At 38.7% G+C, this 15373-nt stretch overlaps 2 protein-coding genes across 2 annotated transcripts; one reads left to right on the top strand and one right to left on the bottom strand.

Moving 5' to 3' along the window:
• Positions 1 to 527: 527 nt before the first annotated feature.
• LOC108973234 (cAMP-dependent protein kinase catalytic subunit beta) lies at positions 528 to 1897 on the bottom strand. Its single transcript, XM_018940316.1, has 5 exons — positions 1674 to 1897; positions 1375 to 1604; positions 1147 to 1312; positions 807 to 1084; positions 528 to 744 (listed from the first exon to the last, which is right to left on the bottom strand). The coding sequence occupies exons 1-5, from the start codon at positions 1878 to 1880 to the stop codon at positions 528 to 530; spliced, it is 1098 nt and encodes a 365-aa protein (XP_018795861.1). The 5' UTR covers positions 1881 to 1897.
• A 7861-nt stretch (positions 1898 to 9758) lies between these two features.
• Positions 9759 to 12041, top strand: LOC108973226. Its single transcript, XM_018940301.1, has 4 exons — positions 9759 to 9777; positions 9871 to 10985; positions 11045 to 11335; positions 11400 to 12041. The coding sequence occupies exons 1-4, from the start codon at positions 9759 to 9761 to the stop codon at positions 11907 to 11909; spliced, it is 1935 nt and encodes a 644-aa protein (XP_018795846.1). The 3' UTR covers positions 11910 to 12041.
• Positions 12042 to 15373: the final 3332 nt, after the last annotated feature.

The following is a 15373-nucleotide window of genomic DNA, read 5'->3' as shown; positions in this document are numbered from 1 at the left end:
TTTGTGGTGTGTCTCTTCGCACCACCAAGTATGGCGTGGAGATGGAGCCGTGAGAAATTACGCAAACCACTCATTAAAATGGGGAACATGTGTTTTCACTCCGAAGTGGAGAGATGGAGGAAAAAAGAGCTTTCTATGGCGAAAAGCGATTAAGAACATAACACATGGTGTGTGGAAAAGAATCTGGATGTAAAAGATTTATTTGTGAAATATGTTGTTGAGAAAACTCAAAAGAAAAAAGAACCATTCGATGGTCTTTAATCCTACGAAACTTCGAAAGCTCACAAGTTCAGCTCGTTGGTCTCCAAAGGATTGGGTTCCCAAGCATGCGGGGACTCATTGCACGCTGGGCATATGTTTGATATGTCAGGGTCTATTCTGGATAAGTAGCAGTTTAACCAGCTCATAAGATATATATATAWATTTTTAAACTAACTCCATGATATTTAATGTAGTATGTGCAATTAATAAGCATTTTGTAAAACAATAATTCACAATGAAAAGATAGAAAAATTGAGAATAGCATTTCAAAATTCAGCAAAAGCCTCGCAATAACGACAAGTTTTTGACTTCGGTCCACGCTTAAACTCCGGATACTTATCAAAATTAGACAAGTCTTCAGCATGACCAATCTGGGGCACGTAGGGAGCTGGCATTTCCTGGTTGAGTATCGCAAACCAATCGATGGACTTGAACCAATCATGRTTTTTGATGTCTTTATTGCCGTTGATTAAGCTGCCGAATCTAAGTTAAATGAAAATAAGACACAACTTAGTATGAGCAAATTTATTCTTCTGTCAACGCACCTCTTCGACAATTCAACTTGCAGCAAATTCTCAACCAAGTCTTTCAGTTCGGAGCTGAAGGCCTGCGGCATTTTGTACTCTCCTTCACAAATCTTGCCATACATAACCATTATGTCGCGATTGAAGGGCGAGAAGGGTGACGAACCATTGACCATTTCATAAATGAAGACACCAAAGGACCACCAGTCCACGCACGAGCCGTAGGGTCGCGACTGAATGACCTCGGGCGCAAGGTACTCGGGCGTGCCGCACAGCGTCATAGTGCGCGTCTCGACTTTCTGCTGAGTTAAACATCATTAAGTATAAGAGAGGTGATTTAATACCGCAAAATATGAGCGACCTTAACAAAACCGAAGTCCGTTATTTTGATGTAACCATTCTTATCGATCATTACATTCTCGGGCTTCAAGTCGCGGTAGATCAGGTGCAGGAAATGTAAATACTCCAGAGCGAGAAACACTTGGGCAGCGTAGAAGCGGGCGTGCTTCTCATTGAATTTGCGCATTCTAATGGTGAAAAGGATCAAAATTTATCGATGCAATGGGCTGGTGTGGGGCACACACGGTACTTGCGATGATACGTGAACAGTTCGCCACCATTGACGAAAGGCAATCCCAAGTAGAGCAGATCGTAGTCCTTGCGCGAGAACTCCAACCAAATGAGGAAGGGAAATTTGATGCAGGCMAGCACTCGTTTCTCATTATGTACGTGTGTCACCTGCTTCATCTTCACGATCTTCTCCTTCAGCATAAGCTTCGCTGCATAATAATCGCCCGTGGACTTATCCTTGCACAATGCCTGATGTGATAAAATCGTTGCAGAAGTCAAAGTATTTGCTTAAACTTATCGTTTCAGATTACTACTCACCACTTGGCCGAATGAGCCCGAGCCGAGTATGGTTATTTCTTCATAGCCCTCGAGTCCGGTCTCTGGTGAGGGTTGCACATTGCTCCAACGCCCGTTRAATTCTTCCAGAAAGAGCGACAACACTAGTTCGTAGTCAACGACCGGATTRAAAATTACCGTTTGCTTATTCTGAGCCGCTTGGTGGTTGTTCATTTTGTTGTGTTGCATCTGAAAATAAGTGAAGAATCCGTTTTGTCTGCTTAATTTTTTTTTTTTTGAGATTTGCTTTCTTCTTTACTTGAGTTTTCAAACAGTTGATTGTTTTGGCTTTCTATGACWTTCGATTTTTTGCTTGAGACTTTTTCAATGCCTCTCTAACTAGAAATAGGAGAAAAAGTAATTTATTGAATCTAAATACGATTGAGCTTTATGTGYATTTATGAGTCGGTTATAAATGGCAATCGAATCTGAAAGTAGAATAAAAATATCTCAGTGTAAGCAAAAAAGYATTTTTTATTGGAATCAGAAGTGGTTCGTTTATTGCTCTTGGCATATAACTTCGGAATGGGTCAGGAATGAATGGGTCATGAACCATTCATTACATTCAGTTTCTTGAGAAAATTGACCAAGAAATTTGATTTAAAAAATTTAGCAAACTATTTGAAGGTAATTCTTTCATAATTGTTTCATAAGTATCTTACCGATTGCGGGCTATCGATAACACACAAGATATCTTTTTTTATAGTATATCACATCACTACTTTTGTTTTGATTGTTAAGGATCTTTCAGGCAAATCTTTTGATACTTTTTCTAGTTTTCGCTCATTCGAGATCAACACGTGCCTATTTGATCTTCAGACGAAAATAATGCAGATCGACTTACATCAAAACACACATGAAAATGAGTTATGAGTTATCTACGTAACGTACACCTACTGGTCCATGCTGGGCCTACTTTTTCCTACTAATACCAGATGAAGATTCGGTTTAAWTTGAGGTGAAGAATTCGTCACACAGAACGTCAACGTTTTGTGCGAACTTTAAGGTCGACTTAATGTATGTGTTTGATACTTCATCCAGTACTTGACACGAGTTCTAGATAGTGGTGGACAAAGGCATAGAAGGKGTTCCAGCGTTTCTATCACGTCAAATTCTCTGCACATTTTGAAAATATTATTATCACTTATGGTCATCCGACTCGCATGTGATATCCGTAGGTTAAGACTTGCCAAGAGGCCAACAGTCGTCCAGCAGTCCTTTCGAGACTGTGTGAGTAAGAATAAAGCGAGTTTCCCTAAGGATTATTTATGTTCGGACAAAATGCMTTTCCATGAATTTCAATGATGATTTCGGCTGATTTTTGATGAATTCACGMAAAGTTTCAATGGAATTTCCGGTGATCACGGATTTAGATTGGCCCACATATTGATCGTCATTTATGTCCTCACGACCACTTTGAAAACGTTGAAACCACTCGTGTACTCTGCTACGAGATAGGCAATGATCACAATACACTTTTTTCATCAATTGACACGTTTCGGTAAAAGTTTTATTAATTTTAAAACAAAATTTAATGTTGGCTCTTTGTTCGAAGCTCATTTTCGCCCCGATAACACAAACATACTGACACTTTAAACGCAATAATTTCACTTCCAATCTATGAAATGTCATGAAATTCTCACTGGACAATCGACAAAGACATATAGATGGCGCTGGCAGGGGGCGCTAGATTCAAAAAGTCCTGTTTACTTTGGTACGCACCTTGTCTATCGTTCTTAGTGACGTCCGTATATCGTGTACTTGTTGGGTAGCCAAACGGATGGCACTTAAAAAATAATTATATATATTTTTTCAAATAACATATTTAGATGTTCAATTATATTCTCGACGACATATGCGTTTGATGGTCTAGGAAATGGTGTGCGTYCATGATACATGCATTAGTACAGTTTCATCGCGTGGCTTACGTCWTAACTTTGTTCGATCAATGTTTTTGGATCGATCTATGGGTATGGGTGAAATGCTTTCTCTAGAACTTAACTCAAATGGCCACCTACCTTTCTTTGCTGGTGAAAGGCGAAAAGGTTTTATTTCTAACACATGCTTCGAATGAAARAAATGGAAATTCATCTAGACACATCCGGTATTTTTCTTATTTTTAAATACCCACATATACATAGTATGTACTCACAAACTTAAATTAGTGCAATAAAACTATATATAATTTATTTACCGTAAATTACATTTAATTCTCTTCATAGTACGAAAACATTCATAAATATTTACAAATACATTTATTTCGAATTTCTAGGTGCCGGATGCAAATTTGCATCCATCTGGATTAGCCACAAAAGTGGGTGCAACACTCTGTGCTGCGCTGCTGTGCTTCTGTGAAGCAAATTGATAAATGCATATTACCACACATTGTAGCACTTGCCACGTATGCAGAATGTAGGAAGACTCGTAAAACTTTTACGAGCCGGCAACATACTAAGTGCTCGCAAGCAATCACGACTGTGTGCTTGAGTGTGTGCGTCGGTTCGGTTACCTCGCATGGAAATGCACTTGGCTGTGTGAGAATTAAAAGTGCCCACGAATTGGATGCTTTCGGCTAATGAAAATTTCAGCTGTTTCAGCAACGTATTAAAGTAAAAGAGTTATGTACGTGTTTGTTGCCGAAAATTCGCCTCGTAAAAGAGTGCAATGCGACATTTAGACCTGGCAATAAAATACAATTTGTGCAGAATGTCCAAGAGTGGCCATTGCACTTGGCCGATTGTGGATTTAGAAAGTGGATTTCCGTAAAAWTTTTTAATGAAAATTCCGCAAAAATTGAGTAGGTGCTGGCACTTAAGGGGTGTCTGTACGTGTGGGTGTAGTGAGGTGCAGTTAAGCGTGCAAATACCATATATGAATTCATGGACCAAATTTCCTTCCGCTGCTGACCCGCCAGAAAAGTGGTCCATTTGTGAAGTGAAAATTGGGTGACTTAGGATCGATTGGGTGATCAGGTCGAATTATGGCGAGCCAGCGCAACCCAAAAGGCTGGTTTGAAAATTAGTAAGATTCTGCCAAGTGCTAGTGTGTAATCATCTAATATGAGTCTATGGCTAAACTCTTAACTCTGTCCTGTGTTGCCAGTAGCTGTAACATCTGAAGGAAACAAGAAGCGGCAATTTTTTGGCCAACAGGAGAAGAAGTATGTTTCTTCAGAACAACTTCAAACCGCAGACGTCAACAGTGACTCTGCAGAAACTTCAGGTATCTTGCTGGTAGATTCGTATATATCTACCCTACAGGCCGAACTAGGTACCAAGTGATTACTCCTTGTACTTGTCCTTCGTAGCGAGTAATGTTGGAAGTGAAAAATTCATTTCAAGAGAACCTTTTGAAATTCGGCTGCCGCAGTTTCTTCTAATATGGACGAGATTTGGCATAAGATTAGGATTTGGATATTACCAACCAAATAATCGAATAAMACGGTACAAATTTTACCTGAATCTGGATTTTTTAATTATACTAAATAAATTTTTTAATTGAATGCCAAAGGTATGGATGCTTAATACTACACCTTATACAGACAAAACACAATTGGATAAAGCAAAACTTTAAATTAATTTCCCAACTAATCACGTGCGTTTTCTCAGCAGTTGGTTCTCACACAAGTGTACCCAAATAATCACCGGAAAAGTTCTCAGCGTCACACTCAACATTCAACACGCCATCGAACCAATCAACGCAATAATTAAATCTTTTCTTGCACACCGAATTCGTCGCTGCAGTGGAATCAAAACACCGGTGAGCAGCCGAACAACCCTCGAAGGGCAATCGCGTGGAAGTTTAAAATGTACCTCGCCAGCCAGGCATCCACTCAAGTGGTTAGCGTTGAAATTTGTCAACTATTTCCACACATCACCTCTGCGCTTCACTGAGGGTTGATGCTCAACTCCATCCACCGATGCCTCAAAAAGCAACTGTCATTTGCCAAATATGCAAAGCACCGGTGTGTGTATGGCTGTGTGTGAATTGCAACAGTGTGCTTATTTGTTTTCTGCTTTTTATCATGCTCATCATTACTTTTATTGTTCGTCTGCAACAATATTATTATTTTACTTTATTATTAACGGTATATCGTTTCGCGTGTGCCAACACACTCGTTCGACCACTCAACAGMCATTCAAGCGTAAGTTTGTGCCCTGAGATATACATATAAGTACATATGTTTATACCTATGTAGCCCCCTTTGTAGGGCCGCCACGTGTCCTGCGCACCGCAACGAATCCAGTTAAAAATGACTTTGGTCAATGTCTCTAATGTAAACCCTGTCTTTTTATCCCGTTATCTTGCCAGAAGTTATTTGGGAAGCGATGACAGCGGCTTTCAATTCTTCTCCATTTGAAGTGCTCACGATTACACAAATACAGACGTTCGTGAGCAATATAAATAATTACAAATAACTTTTCATAACAAAATTGCTTCGATGGACCACTTGCGTCCATTAAGCTCGCAGTTAGATTTTCCACCTGAATGAAGATCGAGTCAACATTGACCTGAAATGCAACTAAAGCGATTGTGGAATTTTTTTCTTGAGAAGCTTTGTTTGCAGCCACGATCTACTTCGTTAATCGCGCTCAGTGAACATGCGGTAATATTATCGTTGATATCTACAGCAAAAAACCATACAATGTCTGAGAGTTCTTTATCTCTGATATCTGATATTGCAAGATTAAGTGCTATGAGGCAGGTTAGAAACGAGTTCCGTAGTTATATAGACTCTGAAATATTAACCACTTACATCGGGGTTTTAACGGTTTACCGATTTGTTTAACAAAAAGTTGATGAAATGTACACACTTAATTGTTCATTTCGAAAAAAAAAAATTCATAATTTTGACGCCACTTGACGGCCACAAATTTATTGAGCCGGTTAATATCTACTCCAGCCAATCTCTGAGAGCACAAAGATCAGTCGATTACTTGCGACCGATCCTTTGGCAATAGAATTTTTCAAGGCTAGAATAGTTCAAGGCTAGTATCGTCGCCTTCCATCTGAGTGGATGGTCACTTCTCTACAGGAGGCTGCACTCTGGAGCATCAGATCTATTGCTACCTTAATGGTTGCAACCATCCGTAAAGAAGCTCACTGCACTCTTTCTTCCCACACACAATTCCCTCGCTGGTATATGGTCAGAGAAGCAGCCGCCAGCAGCTTTTTTTAGTACCATATTTTATTCTAATTTTAACATGGCTCAAAAACAAGTTCCACCCTAACTCATAAATTTCTATATATAAACTGATTGAAAAGTTCGCTGCACTCAGGCAAAACAACGACTACACACCAACAACGAAAGCTTTTCGCTGCACAGAATCGTGCGATATTCTAGAGATGCCCATTTGCCCAGCGCGCTCAACGCACTCGCCCGCCCCCCACTTTCAAAGTCAAGTTGAAAAACTCGTTTCACTGCGAGTGCCAGTGTGTGGCTCTGTAAGCTGTTCAGCTGAGCCACCGCGCCGCAGAAATCTTTACGCTCTGTAAAATCGATCTCTTTGCGCCGCTTCCGCTCAAGCGCGAGACGAAAATAAACAACAAAAAAGAATGCGGGATAAATCAATGAAAAATATGAACAATTTAATAACACAATGTATTCAAAAGAACACAAACAGAAATTATATTCAAAATAGTAGTAAACAGAAAATGTTGCCACGCGAACACACGAGATTCGTCTGGCGAGTTCAGCGGCCTCAAATCATGACGCGCTACTTATCTACATACATACAAACACACATAGAGTAGAATTTGTTGGCTCTTACTTTGGCTTGACTGACTAATTTACATATAAACTGGGTTAATCGGTGCTGTTGTTGTTGGTGTGCTCACGGTGGCGGCAGTTGGCAAACTGAAGTTCAAGTCCAAACCCACATCCGACACAAACGCCGATTTGCAAGTGAAATGAGCTATCTGCAATGCGAAATAATCGGCAATCATTTGTTGACAGAGAAAAGCGTGGAGAAATCCACAAATTGCAGTTTATGGCCTCTAACCTGCAATAGAGACAAGCAGACTAGAGTATGTATATTATTCTTAACATTCTCTAAAACTTGAAAAACTTTAACTCTAATCGGATTTTTATGTTTCTTACATGCATTCATATATTGATTGACTCGTCAATCAGCGATTTGAAGCACGTTTGAATTACCGAAACGGCTTCGTCTTGTTCCACGCGTTGGCGTTAATCGTCTTGTCCACCAAGAGCTGCGCCCATTAGAAAGTCAAATGCTTTGGGTTTCTATTTCATTGTGAAACTATTTTCTGTGGCTGCTAACCCGTTGACCTATTTTCTATTGCGCTCTGGCTTGACTCGAACGCTTTCTTGTTTTTAGTTGAGCTTCAACTGGCGCTCACGCCCTTAATATTAAGACAATGCATTTACATTTCGAAATTTAATATACTACTACTATATATATGTACATATGTATGTAAGAATATATAGTTATTCATATATGGTATGAATATATGTACTTTGATGAATTGCACTTCCACTTTCAGTAAACAAAAAGCACTGCTTAAGGCTTGAATCCACGATTTTTTACTGCGCCTCAACGTTTAGGTGGGCTATCAATGTCAATCGAACATTAACCGCATATGGGTGAGCGAATTGCATAAGAGAAAACATATTGTCACTTTAAGTTGTTTCGAAGCGAGGCAATTTTATGACGAAGTCACATGTAGCTTGCAGTTTCTTTCGGCACCAGAATAGTTACATTTGGTACTTAGAAGGCTTCTTAAGTCCCATTGTAAATACTAATTGTCTGTCACTGCTTGATTACTGATTGGTTGTAGACATTCATATACTTTGATATGATTTTGATTATCAAACTTTATTTTATTTATGTTAAGATAATTATTCATGACCTAATAAGTCGCTGAAAAGTATTGTAATTGTATTGCTTTCAGTACGAGAAATACGTACCAAGGTATAATATAAAGCGGCATTTGAATGCACTCCTTCTGGAAACTCTTTTGCATTATATTTCYATCAAAACCATTTAAATTTTTCGAATAATCCTACAACCTATATCATTAAAAACCYACAAWTTTTTTTGGGGCGGGTTCTCTAGTATATCTTAATTTTTTATGCCTACATTGAACACCCAGCCTGCCGTCAAATTTTTTGTAGGGTCTTATAACAGTGGCTGCGAGTTTAGCACCCATCTCTCTTTTATATGAGATTTATTCAACCGCCTTCCATTAAAATTTTAGCTTTTACTGGTTTATGTTTTGTTAAATCGCGTAATGTTTCNCACCCATCTCTCTTTTATATGAGATTTATTCAACCGCCTTCCATTAAAATTTTAGCTTTTACTGGTTTATGTTTTGTTAAATCGCGTAATGTTTCAGATAAAGTGTTCCGAATTAATTCATTATCAGAAAGATGTGAGAGACTTTGGTTGCTAAATTATGCTTCTTGAAAAACTCTGACAAAAGATACCAATATCAGGATTACACCATAGTGACACACAGCCTTAGTAGTCTATAGTATAGATGGTATCTCAAAAGCCCTTTGCTATTTCAAATTTCTAACAACACTTATAAAATCACTAAATATCTTTCTTGAACTCAATTTCTATAAAAGCCTAAAATGATTCTGCAGAAATCTGAACTATTTAGGTATCCAAAGATCTCAGATCTTTTGTAGGAACTTGTTTATCSTCTATCAAGCATTTTCACAATATTTTCCAATTGATAGAAAGACAAATCTTAAGCTCTCTTTACATTTACATTCTASTACATTTATGTATGTACATTTCTATGTTCCCGCTGGTACAATTATTATCCATAACCTGTTCTTCATTGCCGTTGACAATCGAACACAGTCAGCCGTATCATGTTCTTGCTCAGTTCTGCGGTGAAGAATGGTTGCAACGCTTGGCTTTCTTAAAACTCTTTGGCCTACGACAAAGTTCTTCATTCGTCGTTTGGCATTCGTTTGGTCAACAGCAGAGGAAAAGGTAGAAAGCTTCGCCAACGCAYCTGCACACACGCACACACTAGCTGACTTTGAAGTGGTTTAGAAGGAGAGGAGTTTTAGAAAGTAGCACAGCCAATATGGAAATTAAAACTGTGTGTAAGTTTCAATTCGTTAGAAAGTTCGATATTTCCTTTAAATTGAAGAACAAAAAGTTGATTTTGGTTCACTGATTGTATCTTTTAATTCTAGTGCTCTCGTGCCTGTGCTACACACTCGTGGTGGCACTGCCCACACAGAATGGCGATGCAGCTGCCAGCGCCGAGCAGCCGCCGCAGCACTTYGCTAGCGATGCTTCGCAGAAGATTGCGCTGAACATGCTGAAGTTCAATGTGGATATCGACTCCAATCAAGTTTATTCACCTCTGGGCATCASCTCCATACTGGCCGTCTTAGCGGAGGGTGCGGCAGGTGAGACATACGAGGAGTTCAGCAAAACACTTGGCTTCCCCACCGAACGCGCTGATTTGCGTGCCTCCTTCCGGCGCATACTCTCGCGCTACCAGAATAAAGAATATTCCACGGCACCTTCATTCCAAACCTGGTTGTACATCTACCGCAACAACACTGCGCGCGATGAGTTTAAGCAGTTGGTGCGTGACAACTACTTTGTCATGGTGAAAGACATCAACAGCGATGAGTATGATTGGAATGAGCCAAATACTTCGTTGGATGTCGAGACCAGTTCCGTGAGCAACAGCAAAGATGTTGTTGGTTTTGAGACACTGAAGCGCTTGAGAGCCGATGCCAACTTGGCTGCCGCTGCTACAGAGACACTGCCTGCCGATACATACGGCGAGGAAGTGATCGATAAGGAAGCGTCTAAATTCGATCGCGTTGTCGACGATAAGCAGTATGTGGAGAAACCAGCTATATTGGAGGAGATTAAGAAGCAATCTGAGAAGCAASCGGACGAGAAACTTGACGCCGAACAACCGAAAGCAGCAGAATGTTCAGAAAGGCCTGCCACAATAGACGAAGTGAGCGAACAATTAAAGGAAACTGAAGCAGCAGATATCGCAGAAATTCCAAAACACGAAGACGAGCTGATTGCCAAGGATATTAGTAAGCGAGAGGATGACGCGAATTTCGAAGACAATGAGACAGTGCATTCGGGCGAGAAGTTGCAGAAGCTCTATGGCGATGACAGTGACGGTGTTATACCGATAAAGGAAGTGTTGGACTCAAATGAGCCAGAAAAGGTTTCTTTGCCGCTGCAAAAACTGGAAAGCGCTCTCGACACGGCGAATAAAAACGCAGGCAAGATAATGATTGCGCTAGAGTCTCATATAAGYTCGGTCCGAAGGGTGAGTTACCACCAATGCAGTGATTAAGGTTTGGTTATATATTTTTATTTTTTAAACAGGCTTTGGGTGCCCGCAGTCTCTTCCGCAAAGAGGATATCGCGCATGCGTTGAGCGCTAATTCAATAACTGGCCGTGAAGCCGCCTCGAAGACTAAAATGCTGCTTTTCAACGGTCTCTACTTTGCCGGTCTCTGGGCGCAACCATTTACAAAACTGAGCTCAGAAGACGAAAGCTTCTTCTTTATGACGGCGGAGGATGCAATGAAAGTACCAATGATGGAAACCAAGGGCACTTTCCATGTCGCCGAATTGGAGAATTTAAATGCAAAGGTGATCTGTTTGCCATACGAGGTAAGACAAAAGCACTACTATTTCGCCAGTCSTCAACAGTTAAAGCCTTAAACATTTTGTTTAGAACAAAAAATATGCGATGATGATTGTGCTGCCAMACGAGACAGAGGGACTCCGACCACTCATCGAGAAACTGAAACCCGAAGACTTTAAGACGGCCAAATCGCAGGTACTAAAGAAGGAGCTACGTCTCATAATGCCCAAATTCCAAGTCGATGAAACTTCACGTTCCGAAGCCATGTTGAAGAGCATTGGTTTGACCAAGCTGTTTACGAGGGAAGACTCCRATCTCAGCCTATTATCTGTCGATAATGATCTACATGTGGACGAAGTGGTGCAATTTGTGAGTGTGCGTGTMGACGAGAGCGGCAGCAGCGAGAATGGACTCACCGCCTCCGATACACAGGCACGTACAGCTGCCGCGCCCGAAATCGATTCGATTGAAGTGAATCGCCCCTTCTTGTATTTCGTAATGGACTGCGAGGAAGAGTTTGTGCTCGCTGCGGGTAAAATTTACACACCAGAACTTAAGGAGGACCCGCCGATTTCCATTGAAGTGGAGTTTGAGCAATAATTGAATAATTTTATAAGACAGCGCGACATTTTTGTAAACTCATCTGCAATATCGAGAACTTAGGTCACCCATTTTTATACAACTTTCGGAAATGATCCATACATTTTTTAATAAAAAAAGAAAAAATATTAATTTTGTGTTTAATTTCGGAAGAAAATGGGGATAAACTCCATCTCCATCCATCTGTACGGAAGTTTTTGATATGGAAGACTTTTTAGGAAATAARTATATTTTTGGCTATAGTTCGAGGGATCTGATACCAATATTTTGGTGTATATATTTTTTTATGAAAATATAACTTGTGAATGCCATTGTGGCCAACCTGCTGAGCTTTGTGGAGATTGTGCCATTTCGTTTTTGTTAACACGAGGGTATTTCTTTATTAAATTAAAATTATTTGAGGATGTCTTTAATAAACTACAGCTTACAGCGTTAGACATAGAAAAGGARAATATCTATGCCGGAGCAGACCTGTTTTATAGTCACCGTTTTGGATGGTTTACCCCATTCCCTAATTTATTTGCAGGGAACACAAAATCTTCACTTCGGAAAACTCATAAACACCGTTTTTTAACCCCATAACTGTTCATTTCAAGCAAAGRCATTTATGTAAGGTACGACAATAAATTATATTGCGGTGGACATAGTACCTAATGGTATTTCGCGTTACGAATTTGATASTTAAAAGTTGTGAAAGTGGCCCAAAGCGGACCGAAAGAGTTACGAGCTCACGCTTGTAGGTAAACTCARCCATGSCATATGGAACTTCCTTGACAGCTAACATTTGGCTATGAGTATGTGTGTAACGGTAAACCGTTTCCTACGATTTATGCCAYAAACACACACACACACAAATACTTGGACGCAAGGAAACTTGTAATTCCTGCTAAGAAACTCCAAATTACTACATTACATAAATTAATAGTTTTCGGAACTGGGSAAATGAAGAAAATGTCTCCGTGGGGAAACATTAAAATTAGTCAAATTGTACGCCGGCAAACTTGCCACAGCGCCAACATGGCAATTGTTGGATTTTTGGTGTGGAAATCTGGTGAAAAGGGTTAATATTTCGCTGTGAGTGTGACTAATTACTTGATTTATGTTGATTATGGAAATTTCTTCGAGAAATATGTTACACAAGCCAACAACAAGCAAGAAAATCCAATGTAGTAAACAGAAATAGTGTCATTGTATAATCTACATATGTAAATGTAGATATGGAGTGGATGTAAAAAATTGTACGCTCCATATTTCAAAAAAAAAAAATAAATAAATAAATAAATAAAAAAAAAAAATAAAAAAATAAAAATAAAAAAAAAAACATAAATTTGCCAGATAGTTTTAAAACTATTGGTACAGTTATTACACCTGTCTCTTATACACATCTAGATGTGTATAAGAGACAGGTACACAACCTTTAATTGAAAATTTTTCTGAATATATATTTTCCTCGTAATTACAATGCATAAATATTGTTTTTTAGACATGTGCTTCAAGTAACCTTATCTGCGTAGATAAGGGACTTCACATAACAACGCAAAAAATTATCCGCCAGTGTTTAATCGTACGAGCTGGGAGGCCACGGAACATGCATGCGACAGGAGAGAATGTGATCACCATAAGTTTCCTGCAATAAATATACTGCTTCCTTGACTCTGTGGCATGTACCGTCGTTTTATTGGTTCTCATAGGAAACATCAAACAGTCTCTATTCGAGAATGTAAAGACACCAAATCTAATAATTATGTTTAAGGTGGGAGTCTGCTTTAGATGCTTTAAAAAATCGATTTTTTTGATAATATYGTTGGGAGGGAAAGAAATAATTGAATAAGCGAGATTTCTAGGGTTTATAGTTTTATATTTAAACATCATCTGCAAATTTTTTGGACACGAAGTCTTTTATATTCTGCCCTTGGGAAGCAATTGACCGATGCATCTCGCATGTGCATTTACCGGACGGCGGGTAAGGTGCCGAAAGCAATTTACATCTGAAACAAAAAAGTCAATGACCAAAATATTTTTACGTTATGTTGTTTAAAAATACTTTCAAACTTGACTTTTCGAAGAAAATTCGTAAAAATCGACAATATTTCGAATTCCCTTCTATAACTTTGGGGACATGTTCTTAGATAATTTGAAAGAGATTTAAGCCAAAAAAAAGGAATAGACTTTTTGAAGCTTCTAAAGCAGGCTCCCGCCTGAAGGGGTTACATTGATTTACGGGTAAAAAAAATCGCCTTGAGAACTGGGTATCTCGAAACTGTGTTTTTGAAGTTAGTTGGTAAGATTTCTCGAGAACTAATTACAGATCTTCACGAAATTTTACACAAGTATTTGAGATATAATTCTTACATACTTGGACGAAGGATTTTCGATTACACTTTTGAAATTTTAATTTTTTTTTTTGCAAAAATGTCTGCCAAAAACCCATTTTTAGTTTTTTTCGTCCAAGTTCTAGTTAAGGTTTTGACTAAAACACGTATTTTTTCACTTTAGATGATCCCGTATGGGCGCATCTTTTATYCAGGAATGGCGTCACAATGGCCGAACTTAAAATATTTTTTTTCAAAAACAGCTTTAGATGGTAAGTGATCTATCTGGTAATAGTGAAATATTAGAAGAATATTGATCCATGAATTTTTCATACAAAAAAAAAAAAAAAAGGGAAGAAGGAAGGGTTTTCTGATTTCGGAACAAAATTGTCTCAGGATGTCTCATGGTTGTGAGACGGGCAAAAGCTTAAGCCTGCGTCGTTTTAATTTGACAATTTTTCTTTGGCCCGATACTCAAACCGAGTCACAAGGAAGCCGTGTGACAGAACAAAAACTAAATGTGATTTATTGCCGTCTTGCTTAAATCAACTAATTTTATTGGATCGGAATCCGGTGCACTCAATATTTCGTTGTTTCTACACACTCTTTTCYTTTAGCTATATATAAAAGGAATAATATATTTATTAACAAAACATTTGAATTGTTATTTGGATTTAATTTGGAAAAACGGCCGATAGCCCATGATGCTAGTGCTGCGTATTTTCTTAGTTTGTATAATAATTGTATTATTATGTAAGCTTTTATAAAATAAAATAAAAAAAACAAAAATAAAAAAATTTGGAAAAAATTATTGATTCGGTCTGAATGAACCATTCCGTGTCAGATTTGATCAGATGGTAAACCAAACTCTTCATATATAAGACACATTTCCAAATCGTCTGTTTACATTAATGCTGCTCATACATATGAGTGTGGAAACATATACTTATGCACATACATATACAAATTTTAATAAATAAATTATATCATATACATGGCATATAGCATTCACCTTAATTTTCCATCATTTTATTTTTTCTAGTCAAACATTTCTGCTCATTGTCAGTCYAAGTGCGGCAGTCACCTTGCAGGCATCTGTCTTTGGCATTGACTGTCATWTGCGCTTTCTTCATTTTCATTCGCACAATAGGA

Source organism: Bactrocera latifrons, unplaced genomic scaffold, assembly GCF_001853355.1.
Source record: "Bactrocera latifrons isolate USDA-ARS-PBARC rearing strain unplaced genomic scaffold, ASM185335v1 scaffold_11, whole genome shotgun sequence".
Classification (NCBI taxonomy): Eukaryota; Metazoa; Arthropoda; class Insecta; order Diptera; family Tephritidae; genus Bactrocera; species Bactrocera latifrons.
Note: the sequence above shows the minus strand (reverse complement) of the source record. Positions and strands in the feature narration are given on the sequence as shown.